The 17,732-nt window shown below is 43.0% G+C and overlaps 1 protein-coding gene across 1 annotated transcript in view; it reads right to left on the reverse strand.

Annotated features, from left to right (window-relative positions):
- The window catches only part of BTBD1 (BTB domain containing 1), a 37,170-nt gene extending 24,791 nt beyond the window's left edge, over nucleotides 1-12,379 (reverse strand). Inside the window, exons 1-3 of the mRNA XM_037911441.2 lie at nucleotides 11,923-12,379; nucleotides 814-970; nucleotides 71-176 (exon numbers count right to left, since the gene is read on the reverse strand). Of these exons, the coding sequence (XP_037767369.2) occupies nucleotides 71-176; nucleotides 814-970; nucleotides 11,923-12,275 (616 nt within the window). The 5' untranslated portion in view covers nucleotides 12,276-12,379. The remainder of the gene's footprint in view (nucleotides 1-70; nucleotides 177-813; nucleotides 971-11,922) is intronic.
- Nucleotides 12,380-17,732: the final 5,353 nt, after the last annotated feature.

Genomic DNA, 17,732 nt, shown 5'->3' on the forward strand with positions numbered 1-17,732 from the left:
TAACAATGCAAATCAATACAGTTCTTTTACAAAGTTTAAATTCATATTCTGGTAATAGAAGGCAACTTACCTATGTCAATATCAGTAAAACCTTCTGCACTTATTGCATCCATTGTACTTTTGTCTATAGTGTCAAGACAAAGACTAGCAAGCTGAGGTTCATCAAATAATCGAGCCTATGGAGATAATATATTGTTTACAGACAAATGGTATGAGTCTGGTGTTGCAACCAACAGATTTATGAAGTAACCCAAACAAACAAGTTTTTACTCCAGAATAATGGATACATTCTATTTAGACAGCCTCAATTTACCTTTCAAGTATTCCTTGAGTTTGTGTCAAACAGCCCTTGAATGATGTACTTCATTAAGAGTTTTTGTATCAGATTTCTCCAATTCTCCTTCCTGAATATTATTATTACACTGCCAAAGATAAATCTCTATATTTGAAATTGCAAGTCAAAACTACAATATTGGATCAAAAAAGACAATGTTCTCAAAGAGCCTCAGATTAACTCATTAGAATATTAATATTAATAGCACTGAAGAGAGAACAGACCTCATGTTTATGATGTTCCAATAACTATATAAAAATACATTTATTTACAAGGCCATTTTCCTTTATATTATTTCATACTCAAGAAGCTGAGTGACAAAGCTGCAATAAGATGCTTGCAAAAAGACTGCTATGCCGCACAGATAGTTCTACCACAGACTAAACTACCTAGATATCTAACATTGTGTAAATTATTAGCTCTTTGGGGGGTGATTTATTAAGCAATATTTTCATAAACCAACATTTTATTCAGGTTACCTGGGTAAGAAGCATAAAGGCATTATCTGCTCTAAGATGTTTAGTGAGAAATTCCACACAATGTGCTTCCAGGGCTGGGACTGCATACTTCTTGGCAGTGTAGAGAGTAGTCATAACTGTTTCAGGACCAATCTGAACTTCATCTGAATAAAGAAACCTGGAAATAACACACAAATACAGAAGGATAAAAGGGATATAACTGAGGGAGAGCTGAACATACCAACTAAATTTAAGAACATGATTAACAGCCTCTTTGTGTTGACAAAACAAATTAAAGAAGTGCACTAAAAAAGTTTGGTACTAGTTAAGATGTGGCAGCATGTTAGCTTATGAAAAGCTAATGCCATTAGATCTGCATAAGAAGTGTAACACTCCCTAAAAACTAAACTTTCTGTACTGGTTTATTAGATATGTACAACCAGTGAAGAGCAGCTGAGCTGGCAGAATTACTTTTAGTTCATTAAATCGATCTGGTTCAATAGCAAGAACATCTTCAATTTAAGTATCAATGCCTCTAGTTCAAGGGTAGGCAACCTCTGGCATGTGTGCCAAGGCGGCATGCGAGCTGATTTTCAGTGGCACTCACACTGCCCAGGTCCTGGCCACCAGTCTGGGGGGCTCTGCATTTTAATTTAAATTTTAAATGAAGCTTCTTAAAGATTTTAAAAACCTTATTTACTTTACATACAACAATAGTTTAATTATATACTATAGACTTATAGAAAGAGACCTTCTAAAAACGTTAAAATGTATTAATATTAATATGCACACAAAACCTTAAATTAGAGTGAATGAAGACTTGGCACACCACTTCTGAAAGGCTGCTGACCCCTGCTCTCGTCCTATACCACTGCTCTCAATTCAAAGAAATTGCATACTATCCATCCAGCCATGAGGGGACACAAATCAAGGACTTCCATTGTGATAACATCTTAATTTCAAGTCACCATTTTCCCTCTGCAGGAAACTAATATTTCAGATAATGACCTTGAGTCTCTGTTTTTCTGACAGAGACTGCCACAAGCTGAAACTCTGACCTGCCTCCATTGTTTTTGAGAATGCAGGATTAGTTGGAGTTTTAATAGTAACAGTGAATCAAGAGACAAAAGGTATGCACCAAAGGCAGCAAAACCAACTTTCCTGAAAGCTGTTGGTTGTTGAGACCAGACAGGAGTATTGATTCTAAGATACCAATCACTGGGGGTGGGAACTGTGTTTTTTGAAATCTGTTCTTGACCTGAAGAAAGTATTTCCAAGTCTTTCACTACAGCATCTCTAATTTCCAGGAAAGTTAATCAAAAATGCTCTATTGGTTACAGAAATACACAAAAAAGATTTCTGTCTATTACAAGTTATTAAAAAAACCACCAATATTGGTTTAAACATAATAAATAAGTGCATACTAACAGAGGCAGGAATTCCTAAGTCAAGACTAAAGGCTCGTATACGGTAGAAGAGCTACAGCAGCACAGCTGCACCAACGCAGCCATGCCACTGTAGTGTGTCTGGTGAAGATGCTCTATGCCAACAGAAGAGAGCACCATCATGATAATAAAACCACCTCCCTGAGAGGCGGTAGCAATGTCTCCCACCAACATAGCGCTGTCTACACCGGCACTTAGGTTGGTGTAATTTACATCACTCATGGGCTTGTCTTATTCACACCCTTGGGCAACATAAATTATACCAACATAACCTTTAGTGTAGACAAGCCCTAAGCCTCCTTTCTCCCTCTTGTTACTTTGGTTTCATTAAATATCCATTATTTTACCTCAGGCACTATTCTGAGACTCCTGCAACAATGAGGCACAAGGTGCTAAACCTGGAACGTAAGCAGGTAACAATCCCCAGGCTTTGTCACAACCATAACAATCTAATCTCCTTGCTTAAAAACCAACATTTTGTCCCTCAACATATTCTTCAATGTACTTAAAAATACACAATGCTTTTCTGGTGCTTACTTTAATATAAAAAGTGTGAGAAAGAAGCGGACAGGTTCCTATATTGCAGAGGTGGGCCCCATCTGGCCCGCGGGACCATTTTGCCCGGCCCTTGAGCTCCTAGCCGGGGAGGCTAGCCCCCTCTCCCGCAGCCACGCCACCGCGCGGGCAGCGGGTCTGCGAGCTCCTGCCACTCTGAGCAGCATGGTAAGGGGGCGGTGGCGGCGCGCACGTGTGGCGGTGGGGGGCATTGGGTAGGGGGCTCCGGGGGGCAGTCAGGGGACAGGGAGCGGTTGGATGGGGCAGAGGTTCTGAGGCGGTTGGGGATGGGGAACAGGGGGGTGGATGGGAGTCCCAGGGGGCCGCTCAGGGGGTGGGGTGGTAGAGAGGGGCCAGTCAGGGGACAGGGGGGTTGGATGGGTCAGGGGTTCTGAGGGGGGCAGTCAGGGGGTCGATAGGGGGCGGGGGCCAGGCTGTTTGGGGGGCACAGCCTTCCCTACCTGGCCCTCCATACAGTTTCATACCCTGATGTGGCCCTTGGGCCAAAAAAAGTTTGCCTACCCCTGCTATATTGTGTATACAAACCTGAAAGTCTATAGGGCTTATGAAAAAGTAGTTGAGAACTATTGGCACTCAAGAAACTAACATAGCTGCTACTATGCTCTAGATCTGCAATCTGATAATTTCTTCATGAGTAAAAAGTGTTAAAGGGATCAACAGGTTACCTCATTTCCTATTGGTTTTAGGTCAACATGTAACAACTGCTCAAAAATCCAGACTCTCCAACAGTAGGCAGCTATCTAGTAATATCATTTGACTAATAAACTTAAAAAAAAGACTGCAGAATTGATGGCCCCATATTATCGCCACAGAGTTAATGAAAAAATGGACAGCACGCATCACAGCTGGTCCTTTCATGTCAGCTTATATGCTTTTAATAGGTACTAACAAAAGCATGATTTGAATTAGTCTGTAACATAGGCTGTGTAATAAAACTTCGGAGTTATTTCACAAGCACTGTAGATAGATACTTTTGTACATATGATAAAGATTTAGCGAGCTAGTTGTCAGGAATGGTGGAGAGGAAGGGGACGACTGGAACAAACGGTTTGCTGTGCTGTGCAAAAGGGGAAGACAGCAGGGGCAAGGTAGCAACCTGGAATTTCCCCGTGTCATGGATATATTTTGTTACTGGGACTCAGGGCCCTCGGCTGGTACCCTTGTTGAGGGCTTATGTCAGAAGGAAAGGGAAACAGCTGGAAACAAAGAACAGTTGAAAACGATTTTGGGAAACAGTTTGACTGATTTTGTACAAGAGCATGATAATGGTCTCTGGAAGCCTGAGAGCTTTACTGGTCCTGGAGCATTCCTGCAGCTTTGTAAGGAAATGGTAGATAACGAGAAAGATCAGTTAAAGGCAGAAACAGAGGAGATAAAGGAAGATAAAACTGAGAAAAACAAAGACATCCAGCCTGAAGGCTGAGTCAGACACCCTCTGTGCTCAGATAGTGGCACTGCAGACACTGGGGTGTGACAGTGAGCAAGAGAGTAACAGGCTGGAGCAGGAACCGTCTGGATTGAAACAGCAGACAATGGAAAGTGATAGAGTATTTTAAACTACAAATTAAGCAGCTGATTTTTCATTTTAAAAATAAAATAGCTCATTTTGAAAACTCTCTCTCATAGCGTGTGGATTTTTTTAAATGACTGGAATATCAAGCTTACAAAAAAGTTTTTAAACTTTAGCAGATTTAAATATAGTGGCGTTAGTGAGCATTACTGCAACAGAAAAAACATTTTGGTTTACTCATTTAGTACAGCTTCTATAAGCACATTCATTAAGTCATGGCAGGCTTGGGTATATATTTTTTAACTTTATTGCTTAGCGCTTTATCCACAACAGTTGGTATGGCAACACCCATTTTTTCATGTTTTCTGTCTATATATATCTTCCTACTGTATTTTCCACTGCATGCATCCGATAAAGTGGGTTATAGCTCATGAAAGCTTATGCCCAAATAAATTTGTTAGTCTCTAAGGTGCCACAAGTACTCCTCGTTTGTTTTTGTTTTTTTAAAAAAAGAGTTCAGAGTAACAGCCGTGTTAGTCTGTATTCGCAAAAAGAAAAGGAGTACTTGTGGCACCTTAGAGACTAACCAATTTATTTGAGCATAAGCTTTCGTGAGCTACAGCTCACTTCAAGTGAGCTGTAGCTCACAAAAGCTTATGCTCAAATAAATTGGTTAGTCTCTAAGGTGCCACAAGTACTCCTTTTCTTTTTTTTAAAAAAGAGTAAGAGTTGCATATCAGCTTGGTAGGCTTGGGATGCTCTGAGAATATACTCCTAAGAATCAGCCACCAGAGGCCAAAAAAGAATGCAGCAACTTGTAGCAATGAAGCATCCAATATAACCAAATACTTTTAGAGTGAGGAAATTTAATCCACACTAGGGCAGAAATGTCAACATACCAATATATGATTTATGCTTCTTTGTCTCGTCTATATTAGGAAAAGTTGGGTGCATAATTTCTTATCTGAATGTTTCTAGTGTGCACATAGCCCTTTATACCAAGAAAGTCTCTTTTTTCCATCACAATGCCTTTTGTGGGATTTTCCTGAGACAAGCAATAAAGCATTTTGAATAAATTCTTAATGTTCAAAAATGCTGAGTTAGAAAAGAGAGAGACAGGCACAAGAACTATTAAAAAATTGCAAAACAATGAGTCTTCTCCAAACTGCTAGGGGATGGTCAGCATCTGACTTGAAGATCTGGGTCAATGATCCTGGAGCATTTCCACAGTACCCCTCCTTTTCCAGAATGGGGAACTCATTGCTTGAGTGGCTTGCTTCTGAAGAGAGTGAGTGAGTGAGTGAGAGAGAGAGTGTATGTGTGTGTGTCAGTAATTCTGAAACTTTGTATGTTGCAGCCTTCTGTTTGTTACAGGTCTGAACTTGCCCTCTGCATATCCTTTTCTGCATCTCACCTGTCTATACAATCTTTCTTTTTCTATCCATTTTCTAAGTACACAAAATTTTCAGAGAAAATTATATTTCCTCAACACCTCTACTTTTCTCTGCCTCCAGTTTTCATCCTCTCTCTTGCAAAGTTCTCTCCCCATTCTCCCTCTCTTCCCCAGGTCCTGCATTCTCATATTCCCTCTTTCCTGGTTTATACCTCATTGTCTCTTCCTGTAAGGCTTCAGTGTCAATTTTCTCTCCCTCAGTGTATCGGTAAGAATGTGAGAAAATGTTCAGAGGCAATTCTTTTATAAAAGAATTAATTAAGTTCACTAAGTTCCCCATACCAGACCATTTCCTTAAGGAGAACCTCCCCCAGAAAATTTTTCAAGGATGTTTATTAGGCCCCCTGCAATCAGTTCTGTGGACACTGGTGAATTTTATCTCCTTAGAACGCAAGAAAAAAAGCAGAGAACCCTACCTAAACTCATCAGGATGCACACAAAATCATCCCAATGGTCCCACAACCACTGCAGTTGCTTTGCCAGAACTCTTTTGGCCTTTGTTTAAAAAACCCTACAGGCAAGAGGAATATTGGATGGTAAGTCAACAAACAAAGGGCAAGTCTACACTACAGTGCTACATTGGCGCAGCTGCACCGTCGCTCTCCCCTTCGGCATAAGTACTCCACCTCTGCGAGAGGTGGAAGCTTTGTTGGCAGGAGAGCATCTCCAGCCGATACAGCATTGGTGTGGACAGTGCTCAGGTTGCTATAACTTTTTCACACCCCTGAGCGATGTAACTTACATTGACTTAAGCAGTAGTGTAGGCCAGCCCAAAAACACAGTCTTTTTATTTCTTAAACCTTTGATCTCAACCAATAATAGGTTCGTTTTTTTCCAGAATGGTTTTTCCCCCAGAGATAAGTCCTCAGTCTCCTCCTTTATCTATTTGGTTATAATCTTGATTGCAAAAAGTAAACCCACAATAAAATCATATTTTAAAAAAAGTTATTACTGAAGGAATAATTCTATTACTTTAAATTATATAAATACTTTAAATTTAAGCTTGAATGTCAATACCTTCCTTCCAACATCTCTAAGTCATTTTCTAAATACCTTAATACTTTTAGGGTTTGGCTTTTTGAACCATCTATCAGAGACCGACAACTCTAATAACCAAAATAAGCAGTTTTCCTTTAGACAAAAATAAATGTTCACAAAGGCACAGGAAAATACTTAATTACTGCATAAAAGAACTAATGAGCAACGGTTTATGCGGTTCAATTACTTATGGGTGAGGCTACGATTTAGTCACAGAGGTCGTGGAAGTCACGGAATCCATGACTTCCAGCAACCTCAGTGACTTCAGCCTGCTGTGGTCGGGAGCGACAGGGTCCCTGGCTGCCTGCAGGGGCGGGGAGCTGCGGGGTACCTCTGCCGCCTCTGGCGGCCCCCTGAGCTCCAAGCCACCGCAGGCAGTGGGGTACCCCACAAATTCCAACTGCGAGTTCCCGGCCACCATGGGGGGGGGGGTCCCAGAGCTCCCAGCAGCGAGGGAACCCCTGGAGCTCCCAGCGGCCATGAGCAGTGGTGGGGGAACCCCCAAGCTCCTGGTGGCTGCAGGCCCCGCGGAGGTGCAAGGGTACCCCGCAGCTCCCAGCCCACACGCTGCAGGGATACTTCGCAGCCCCCCGCTGCTGCAGGCAGCTCCTAGCCCCTGCTCTGCTGCCCCGCTGCAGATGGTGTGGGGACCCACAGATCCCCATTTTGTCAGGAATATTTTTAGTAAAAGTCACGGACAGGTCACAGGCAAAAAAGAAAAAGTCACAGAAGCCGTGACCTGGCTGTGACTTTTACTAAAAATATCCATGACAAAATTTTAGCCTTACTGATGGGCATTGTTCTTAGTAATCGCTATACTTTCCCCAGAAAACAGAGCTAAAAATAGACTGTTTCAAATGGAATGGACTAAACTTCATGCTTATTATTTCCTCTGCTTAAATTTGTTATATGCAAATATGTTTAAGTTTTGTATTTTAATAACTCCCTTCCCCCCTCCCCCATATTAAAAGCAAGCAGAGAAGATAGAGGCAGACTTTCTTAAATTCTGATGTAGATTCCAGTTGCACATGTAGACCTACAACAAATAGCATTTTAGGAAAAGGGAGAACTGACTTCTTGTTTTTAATCTGATTTCAGAGTTCAGTAATCTGTACTTCTTTAGTTTGTGATGGCTGTCAATTCCTGCAGCAGTAAAGAAGAGTGCCTTACAAAACACAGACAAACTCCTTTTGTCTCTGACTCTTTCTTAGCTACAAGGCAAGTCTCTGATTCTGCTGGTATGCGGCAGCACAGCACAAACTCTGCTTTCGTTATTTTTTTTTTCCAAGTTGCTCGCTGTTACAATTGTAAATACAACCTCCGAAACGTGCACTGATTGTAACCCATGCAGAGATATCTTCCTGAGTCAGCGCAGAGCCTTGAACAATAGTTCTGAGAAGTGTCAAGGTAGATAAGAGGAAATTAATTTCCAAATTCTTTGTTTGAAATATTACTTGTAATTTAAGTCCTGTACATTTCCCCAACAAAAACTAACTAACTTTAACCTTACAGTGGTAGGGGGAAGAAGCAGAGTTCAGATTGATTTGGGGATTTGACGTGAGAATTTTCTAAAGGCTTGGTATATACTTGGAAAGTTTTGCTGGCATAGCGTATGTCAGTTAGAGACGGTTTGGTTGGTTGGGGTTTTTTTTTTGGTCAACATAGCTATGGTAGCAAAACTTCAGATGCAGCAGATGCAGTTATACCATCAAAAAAATCCTTTTGCTGGTAATAGCTTATTTCACTTGGGGATCTGGTATAAACTGTTCCAGCAAAAGGCCTTTTTTTTGCTGGTATAACTGCATATACATTAAGGTTTTCCAGTATAGCTCTACTGGCATAGCTTACCAGGGAGACTTTCCAAGACACAGAAGTGTAGGTAGGTGCCCAACATCAAATATAGTTAGGAAATTCTCACTTAGGGTCTCAACAACAACCTCTTCTTCACCTGGCAACTCATTTGCTTTACATAGGCAGGAGATCACTACCTGCATCATCCCCTGCCACTCCAGCCTCATTTCTGTCCTCTTGGATATTTATTACAATACAGGCTTGTAAAAGAACACTAATTTTAGTAAATTTGCCAAGAAATGTGACATTACATACAATCCTTGCATTCTCTTCCAGTATGCATTGGGAAATGGGGTCATTTTAACTTTTGTATTCTCAGTTATAATACTGAAGTCAATTTTCAAAAAGTGTACAGTAGGAAGAAAGAAATGTCAAGCATTTTTTTCTATTAAAGTTTTCAGTGGGATGGTGTTTTTTTTTTTAAAACATACTGAATTTTTATTTTGTGCTTATGTTGGCATATCTAGAATTCAGACACATTCTAATGGCGTAGGTATATATTTCCAGACCAAATGGCTTCCAAGATATGGTAACCTTTAAAATATCACCAACCCCTTAGTCTGCCAGTGCTTATAAAAATATAGAGAGAGAGAGCTGAATATAATAAGGCCTTGGATCATTATAGTTTTTCTTACTATAGTACTGCAGGACCCCAATCAGCCCACTGTGCCAGTAGCTCTACAAATACACAATGGCTCCTGTCGCATTCTAAGGCCCCTATCCTTCATCCATTTTCATAATGTTCAAACTGTAGCCTCTTTAACACATTCTTAAATTTTTAAAGTTAAGAAATTAACTTAAGAATTGAAACTTAAGTCTTTAATCCTAAACTTTTTCTACTTAAATTTGACCTCTAACTATGGCTGTTACTTTTTTAAAAAAAACCTTGCATATACATCGTTTTTCATTCTTAACATGAGAAATAACATTTTGTCTGCAACATACACCTTTACCTATTCCCTGTACACCAGTGCCTATCCAGTTTTGCCATTCCCTCATGACTAAGGCTAAGATTTTGTCAGATATTTTTAGTAAAGGTCACAGACAAGTCACGGGCAAAAAAGGAAAATTCACAGAAGCCCATGACCTGTCCCTGACTTTTACTAAAAATATCCATCACAAAATGGGGAACTACTAGGCTGCAGGGCCTGGCTGGGAGCTCCAGGGGCCCCAACCACTAACTGGGGCTCAGAGCTCCAGGGTCCCCCTACCCTGCAGCCCTGAGCTGTGGGGTCCCCTGCCGCCAAAGGCTGGGGGCCCAGCCAGGAGCTTCAGGGTCCCCCCACGGCCACTTAAGAGTCCCCTAGAGCCCAGGAGCTGCAGGAGCCACCCCTGCTGCCCGCGGCGGCTGGGAGCTACAGGGTACTCCCGTCACCTTTGAGCTCAGGGGCCCTGCTACCTTGGGTGGCAGTAGTATCCTGCAGCTCCCAGCCGCCTGCAGGCTGAAGTCATGGCAGTCTTTGGAAGTCACAGATTCCGTGACTTCTGCAACCTCCATGATAAAATCGTAGCCTTACTCATGACTGAACTTTGGAGCTGTAAGTCCAGGTCACTTGTGGAGCAGGAAGGGGATGTTCTACTAATATCCTCAAGCCAATGAGGAGAGCAAAGGTCAGCGGTTGTTCCACTCTGCTGTTCCTCCCAGAAGATGGGGCTTTTAAAAGTCCACATCTGGCAAAAGGAAGCTCCTGGCTAAGAGTATGGGCAGGTGCCCCATTCTCTTCACCCTTCTTTGTTTGTCTCTGTTGGTTCCTAGTGTAAAAGGCAGGATGTACCCACTCTACTCTAGAAGTCTTGTACTACTCCACTGGAGAAATCTTTGGAGGGTCCTAAAGAAGTAATGGAATTAATCTGCAGCAAGGGAGACTTAGGTTAGATCAGAGAAAAAAATTTTCCAACATGAAGGATTGTTAAACTCTGGAATAGGCTTCCAAGGGAGGTGTGAAACTCCCATCACTGGAGGTTTTTTAAAAACAGGTTGGACAAACACCTGTCATGGATGGTCTAGTTGTACTAGGTCCTGCCACAGTGCAGGGGTCTGGACTTGGAACCTCAAGAAATTATCTTCCAGCCCTACATTTCTATGGAATTCGGGACTTTAATCAGTTTTTATATTTTATAAAAAGTTTAGCCTAACTGAAGAGTTTGAACAGAATTTTAAGCGTTATTTGCAATTTATTCAAATTACCAATTCTCAGTAATAACCCTGATGTACAATGTAACCTTTTTCCTCATATAAACTGCCATTGACAATTGCCACCTAGGCTTCAAATTGGCTAGTTTTGTGTAGGTTTGAAATAGGTTAGATGATCATTCCTCCCCACCCTGTAATCTCTGCAATTGCCAGATATCATAGACAACATGTGGGTCAACAATAACTTAATAAACAAGAATAGCAACAACAAAAACGATGATCTGACACCAAGAAGCATTTTTTTTACTTGACCCAAGAATAATAAAATCCGTGAAACAGATCAATAAAACAACAACACAGTAGAGCAGACTCAATTCTTCCTTTATGCATTATTTGGAAAAAAGCAACTGCAACACACACAGAAGAGATCTATTATTAAACTACATCTCCCACTGTCTGGCTTCAAAGGCAATCCCTTTGCAAGGACACTTAATTCTCCTGAAGTAAGCATTTTCTTCTCCAGGAAGGTATAAGAATAATTTGCACAACGGGCAACTCCAAATAAAGCCTAAGGACAGTCCAAAACTAAAGAAGAGTCCAAAATCACAAGAGTTCTTGTGCAGGGAACTGGCAGTTTGACCTTGTTTGCCAGACCACATGATGGCTGCGCCTGGTTTCTATCTGTTTTGTGCCAGGTACAAACAGGTCACGAATACATGAAGCATGCTGAATCAGTGACAAGAGAACGGGGAGGGGAGGACAATGCAGAAGCAAGCAGGCATAGGTGCAGGATGGAGAGAGGACAAGAGGGCCAGGCACCAGCAGCAGCCATGAGGGGATATAATTAGGGCTTCTGCAGCCGGCTGGTTTACAAGCAGTGGCACTCACTCCTCAGCCCCACACAGCGATCAGAAAGGGGCGGGGGCAAGTGCAAGGACACAGGCTGATCAACCCGCCAGCTGCTGTCTGCGCTCAGGGCAGCCCAACGCCAGCGGATAAGCCCCTCCAACCCGGCGCTAGGGCAGACCCCCGCCTTTCTCCTCAGCCCCCGGCCCCACCCCCGCCGGCTAGTAGGGGCGCCCTTACCCGCCGCCGGGTCTCCCCCACCCAGCCCCGGCCTGACCTGAGCAGCGCCAGGAAGGCGGCGGGCTCTACGTCGGGCAGCTCGATCTCGGCCGAGGTGGTGGCCATGCCACCGTTGAACATGGCGTCGAAGACGGCGCTGCCGGCGGCCAGCAAGAAGCGGTGGGCGGGGATGCGCTGCTGGCCGGGCCCGGGGGGCCCCCCGCCGCCGGGCTGCCGCGGGCCGCCCTTGCCCACCACGAAGCGCACGTCGCTGAGCAGCTCGTTGGTGAAGAGGAAGGCGAAGCGCTCCTGCAGCGAGCCCTTGGTGGCCTGCCAGTTATACACGGGCTCCCGCTGCAGCGCCGCGGGGGCCGCCTCCGGGAGGCCGCCCGACCCCCCCGCCGTCGCCATCGCCGCCCCGCGCGCCGCTCACTCCGCCCGAGGCACGCACATCCCCGCCGCCGGGGCCTCCAACACTCGTCAGTGTCACAAACGGCCTTCGGTCCGCGCAGCGGGCGCTACTGCGCATGCCGCGCCAGCGATCTGCGCATGCCCGGTGCGATCGGCTGAAGGCCTTGCCCTGGTGCTGCCCTTCCTTGCCTTCACGAGCTGCTGTGGGAGCTGCGAGGGGGCAGCGTGGGTGCGGGGGCTAAAGGGGCAATAGAGGTGGCTGGAGGGAAAGGAGGGGGCAGACAGGCCACGTCAGGGACAGGGTGCAGGAGGGTGTTGAGCAGGGGGAGAGGGCTGCCAGGGGGTGGCAGAGGCGAGAGACCCCCGGAGAGAGAAGGGCACAGTGTGTAAAAGTTACTGTGTATGGGGTGAGCGCTGGGCAGTGGTGGCCAGGGTAGAGCGCACCGGCGCAGGTGGCCGAGGGGCTGCGTTACTCACTGCATGGTGCATCCCAGCCAGGGCTTAAATGCAGTCGGAGCTGTTCCCAGCGGAGCTTTGGGGAATATTTTCAACCTTCCTGGAGGGTTTTTTTTTGATAGTATGCTGGGGGCGGGGGCGCTCTAGGAAATACTCTATAAGAATTTAAGCCCCGATGTCAGCATTCCCTCTTTACAGCTGTGTGTGAAAGGCACAGTGTAGTGTAAAGCCCAGATGAGGCTGCCCTTCTCTATCTGAAACGATGCATTGAGGTGCTGAAAGAAACTTGATTCAGTGAAATATTTGACACACATCTCTCCTAATGTTGGAGAGGCTGATGGTAAGAAAGGGAAAAAGGAGTATATACACACCCACCCACCATATAATAGAGCAGTTAAGGAAACAAAATGACTTCCTAGATTAAAAACAACTAGCATGATCAGTAACATATAGACACCATGGAAAAACCTGGATAAGGATCAGGCTTGGGTAATATCACCACACGAATAAATACCTCACACACATCTGGTAGAGCCATAATGTGATTACAGGTTATAGCCACCTAGAAAGTGAAATTCATAGAAATTAATTCTAGCCAATGTTCAGTAAAAAAAAAATATTTTATACTCATGTATGAATTAAGTTAAATGGTTTTTTGAATAACTAATAAATTAAAATGACTGTGATGTTGCACTCCATATGCTTTATGGAAATATGCTTATGAATATGACATAACTGGAATATGCTTTATGCTAAATACCCCTTGTATGGTGTCATTAGAAAGCTTGTAATCTACTAAAATTGTGCTCATCCTATTTGTTTGCATGTATTATTTCTATTATTTCTGGAGTTAGGAGACTAAGATATAAACTTGTATCACTGATATAAACATATTAAGTGGAGGCCATTAAGGGTGCTCCAGAAACTAACCTTAGTTAGTGTATGACTCCTGCAATTGGGCACATGTGTCCTGTCTTCTGGAGGGAAATACTCAAAATATCACCTTAAATAATAAGAGGGAAAAGCACAACTGCACAAAGTGTACAGAGTTGTGATAGCTATAGAAAGTATAACATAATACACATGGGACTGAAAAACTCAAATTTACAGTTTAATAATTTTAAGATAAATATTTTTGCAGTTTATTGAAATTCTGCAGTTGATATATAAATCAATGTTTACCAAATTAATATTTTAATGTACCTGTGACGAACAACATAAAACTTTAAGTTTAATAACTATTTTACTTAAAATATATTGCATATGTGCAGTTTTGAAATAATGAAATAGAAATGATTATGCACTTCTGAAATTAAAATTCAGTGAATACAGCTGAGGGTTGCAAATTTTGGCACTGAAGCTATCATCCAACAGGATCTGAAACGCCTGGATCAGCGATGTGGAAAGATGAGGTGCAGCAAATTCTGAAACAAAGACCACCTCCTTTTTAATTTACTACTCCTATGCCTATGAAAAAGGGAATGCACGTTTTGATTGGGAGACAAAAAATGGTACACTCTCAGTGTCAATATCTGATGTCATGTGCTCACGGTACTCTAGTGCAGCCGCACGCCACAATGCAGCTGTAATGGACAGGAAGGCGAGGGGTAATTATATTCTGCCTACCTACCATTCCCCACATAAATTCAGTTAGATAAAATGTCCTTTACAACATGCCCAACTAGAAAGATGTATATCAGTAAGACTATGGAAGAAATTGTTCGGAAGAATCTATATTAATTCAAGATCATTAGCACAATAGTCTGGCAGAGAAGTATCAGGTGAGAAATAACCTGGATCCTTTTGCCATCTGCTGGAGTTTTGCTGTAGTACAACAGCAATCTTAAATTACTTGTGGCACCTTAGAGACTAACCAATTTATTTGAGCATAAGCTTTCCTGAGCTACAGCATCGGATGCATACGAAAGCTTATGCTCAAATAAATTGGTTAGTCTCTAAGGTGCCACAAGTACTCCTTTTCTTTTTGCAAATACAGACTAACACGGCTGTTACTCTGAAACCTTAAATTACTTGTGGCATTTGATGCCATTTATCATCTCTCATGGCTTGGCAGGCTTTGTGGAAGCATGTGCCTATCAGAGGAAAATAATATGTCACTGTCCTGTGTGCAGGTTTATAATTAGGACAAAACTAAGACAGAGCAATAATGGACTATTTCAGTGAACAGAAGACCCTAGAAAAGGCAGAGGCAATTTCAATGTGATAGGCAAAAGCAGGAAAGGACACAACAAGGAGAAATAGCATAGCAGTCACTGGCCAGAAGTAGCACTGGACAGGGGATCTATTTTCAAAAGGCATTCACTCTACTCACTTAAGAGAATACAGCTAGAGAAATCATCACCTCTATGCTTCTCCTGATCTGTGGTGCAGCTGGATGGACATGGATGTACACAGGTCCCCAGCTACACTTAGAGTAGTGGTAGGGCTGTAATGCAACTTTTAACAGGAGTATGCCCCCAAAGATCAAGAGGGTGAGGATCCCCACTATCCCACTCCATCCCACCAGAATGATTCTAGTGGAACTGAAGGCACCAATGCTGTGCCCTTATTTGACAATTCATTTGTGGGAGTCAAGAGCCAGATTTAAAGGAGGAAAAGGAGTCAGTTGCCATGGAGAGATGGTACAAACCATGAAGAGAAAGAAAGAAGCTGCAAATGAGAGCAATGAGGCTATATAGGAGACCAAACTTTATTTTCCATGGATGCTTTTTCAAATCAACAGGCAATCTGGGCATCACTGGGGGGAGGGGTTATGGGCATTTTTATTTTCCCCTCTTCCCTTTTAGAAAGAAAATAACCTAAAATTCACCAGAGCCCCTGCAAAACTGTCTATCAGCTGGGGGCCCTAGCGGCCTCCAGACCTCCTGCTTATTAAAATAATTCTCCCTGGTAAAATGTATGCAAATTGCCAGTTATGCACCAGGAAGAGAGGAGAAAGGGGGGGGGGAGGAGAAGAGAAAGCAAAGATAAGGCAGTGAACTAGGGTAAAGAGACAGAGGGAAAGGAGAGAAAAATGGGGCTAGAAGATAGAGAAGCATAGACAAGGTGGGTAACTGCAGAGAGAGAGAGAGAAGGATGTGCCGGAGAGACAGAAGGGAAAATAACTTTGAGACAAACACAGAAGGAAAGAAAATTGATAGAGAAAAAGAGAGGGGAGAAAGGAATGAGAATGAAAATAAAATCACAAAAATACACAGGAGACAACAAAGGAAAAGAGACATAGAAAGGGAGAGAAAACATAGGTATATGCAGCAGCAATCCACAGGGCTAAGAAAGAAAACTGTTATCACAGCTGTCTTTGTCAAACTTGGCTTTCCTGTATGTGAACACAGAGGATCAGACATTTGTTTTACCATGTAATCTTTGTGCCAGCTCCCTGGTTCAAAAATGTTGGCCAGTTTTCTTTGGCAGTAGCAGCATGTGGATCACAGCCATTTTTAAAGGTGATGTCATGGGATTGTACTTATCCTGCACAAATCAGAAATAACACACAACACACTTCCCAAAAGGGGTACAAGTAAATGTTACTAAATCCTTTTCTGTTCTTTGCTTTCTTAGTACACTCAGTTTCTATCTAGGAAGTGCAACATAAATTAATAAAGAGGAAAGTGTTTATATGAAACATACAGTATTAATTGACCAAGAGCAACTTTTCATTTGATTTCATTATGTATATGGAATGGCTCAGCTACAGAAAAAAGACTACAAAGTTCATATGGATGAGAAGGTTTTGCTGATCAGTAGCAAGCAATACAGGAGGTCAAAGTGTGGCAGAGAGTTTGAGATACAAGCTTCTGAAGTTTGCACAATAGCTTAAGCCAGCACAGGCTGACCACGGTGCCTTTCTTGTTTAAGAAACCATTGGGAGTAGGCGTGACATTCCCCTGCTGTTATCTGGACCGGTGATGCACTAGGTCACTCCAGTCCTCGACTCTGGGAGCCAGCCTTACCCTGCTCTGCCGTGAGAACCCCCACTCCTGGGCTGTTCACTCACAGCCTCTAGCCTGTAAGCTGCTTCCAGCACATGAGTGAGCACTTTTGGCCAGCCGCTGCTTGGATTGTGCAACCAAATTACACTAGACAATATCTCTGGTCCCAGACACAATCCTAGGAACCTCCGTCTTGCATTGTCCAGTTATGCACGCTGGACGCTGCAAGCTTTTTTGAGTTCATGAATTTAACAAAGAAATTGATATGTACCAGGCTTGTTATCCCAAGGGGAGTCTCTGACATGCATCAAACCAAATGCACTGCTTCAGGTAGAATAAACAAACAAATTTATTAACTACAAAAGATAGATTTTAAGTGATTATAAGTCAAAGCACAACAAGTCAGATTTGGTCAAATGACATAAAAGAAAAACTCTGTTCCTGGAGAGTTTTGCCTGGGCATGTTTTAAGCCATGAGGACACATTTTCAGCCTCATAACCTATGAAATTACAACCTATAACATTATTATAACAACAATACTCAGTGCATCATGAGCTTTCCGAAGACACCCAACATGACAAACTTTGCATTGGATACCGCACAATCATATTATTAGGATGAACATGGGGGTGCAGGGTGCAGGGGGTTCCCCTGAGATACAGAGTGTCACAGTAGGACTTTCCCATGATGGGCTTTCCTTTGAATCCTGTCAGGGCTGGGGTGAAGGAGGAGGTCTATTTGCACATGATACAGAAGAAGCAGAGGATTCAGCTCTCATGCCTCACAGATTCCTGAGATAAGCACGATTCTTGGGGATCTACCAGAAGCACAAAGATGTCTGCCAAGTGGCCTTGTTCCACTTTACTGGCAGGTCAAGGCCAGCTCTTTAACTGAGATCTCAGAAGGTTTCTGCTGAAACAGGGTATTGTTTTCAGCCATTTGTTCCTGGAATTATTTTATTCTTCTCTCTTACGGATCTTGTCAACTGCTTGCTTTCCCCACAAGGGTTCAATTTTGTGGGCATGTACTCAGTCAATGTTTGCTGTTCTG

Source organism: Chelonia mydas, chromosome 10 (assembly GCF_015237465.2).
Source record: "Chelonia mydas isolate rCheMyd1 chromosome 10, rCheMyd1.pri.v2, whole genome shotgun sequence".
In the NCBI taxonomy this organism is placed as follows: Eukaryota; Metazoa; Chordata; order Testudines; family Cheloniidae; genus Chelonia; species Chelonia mydas.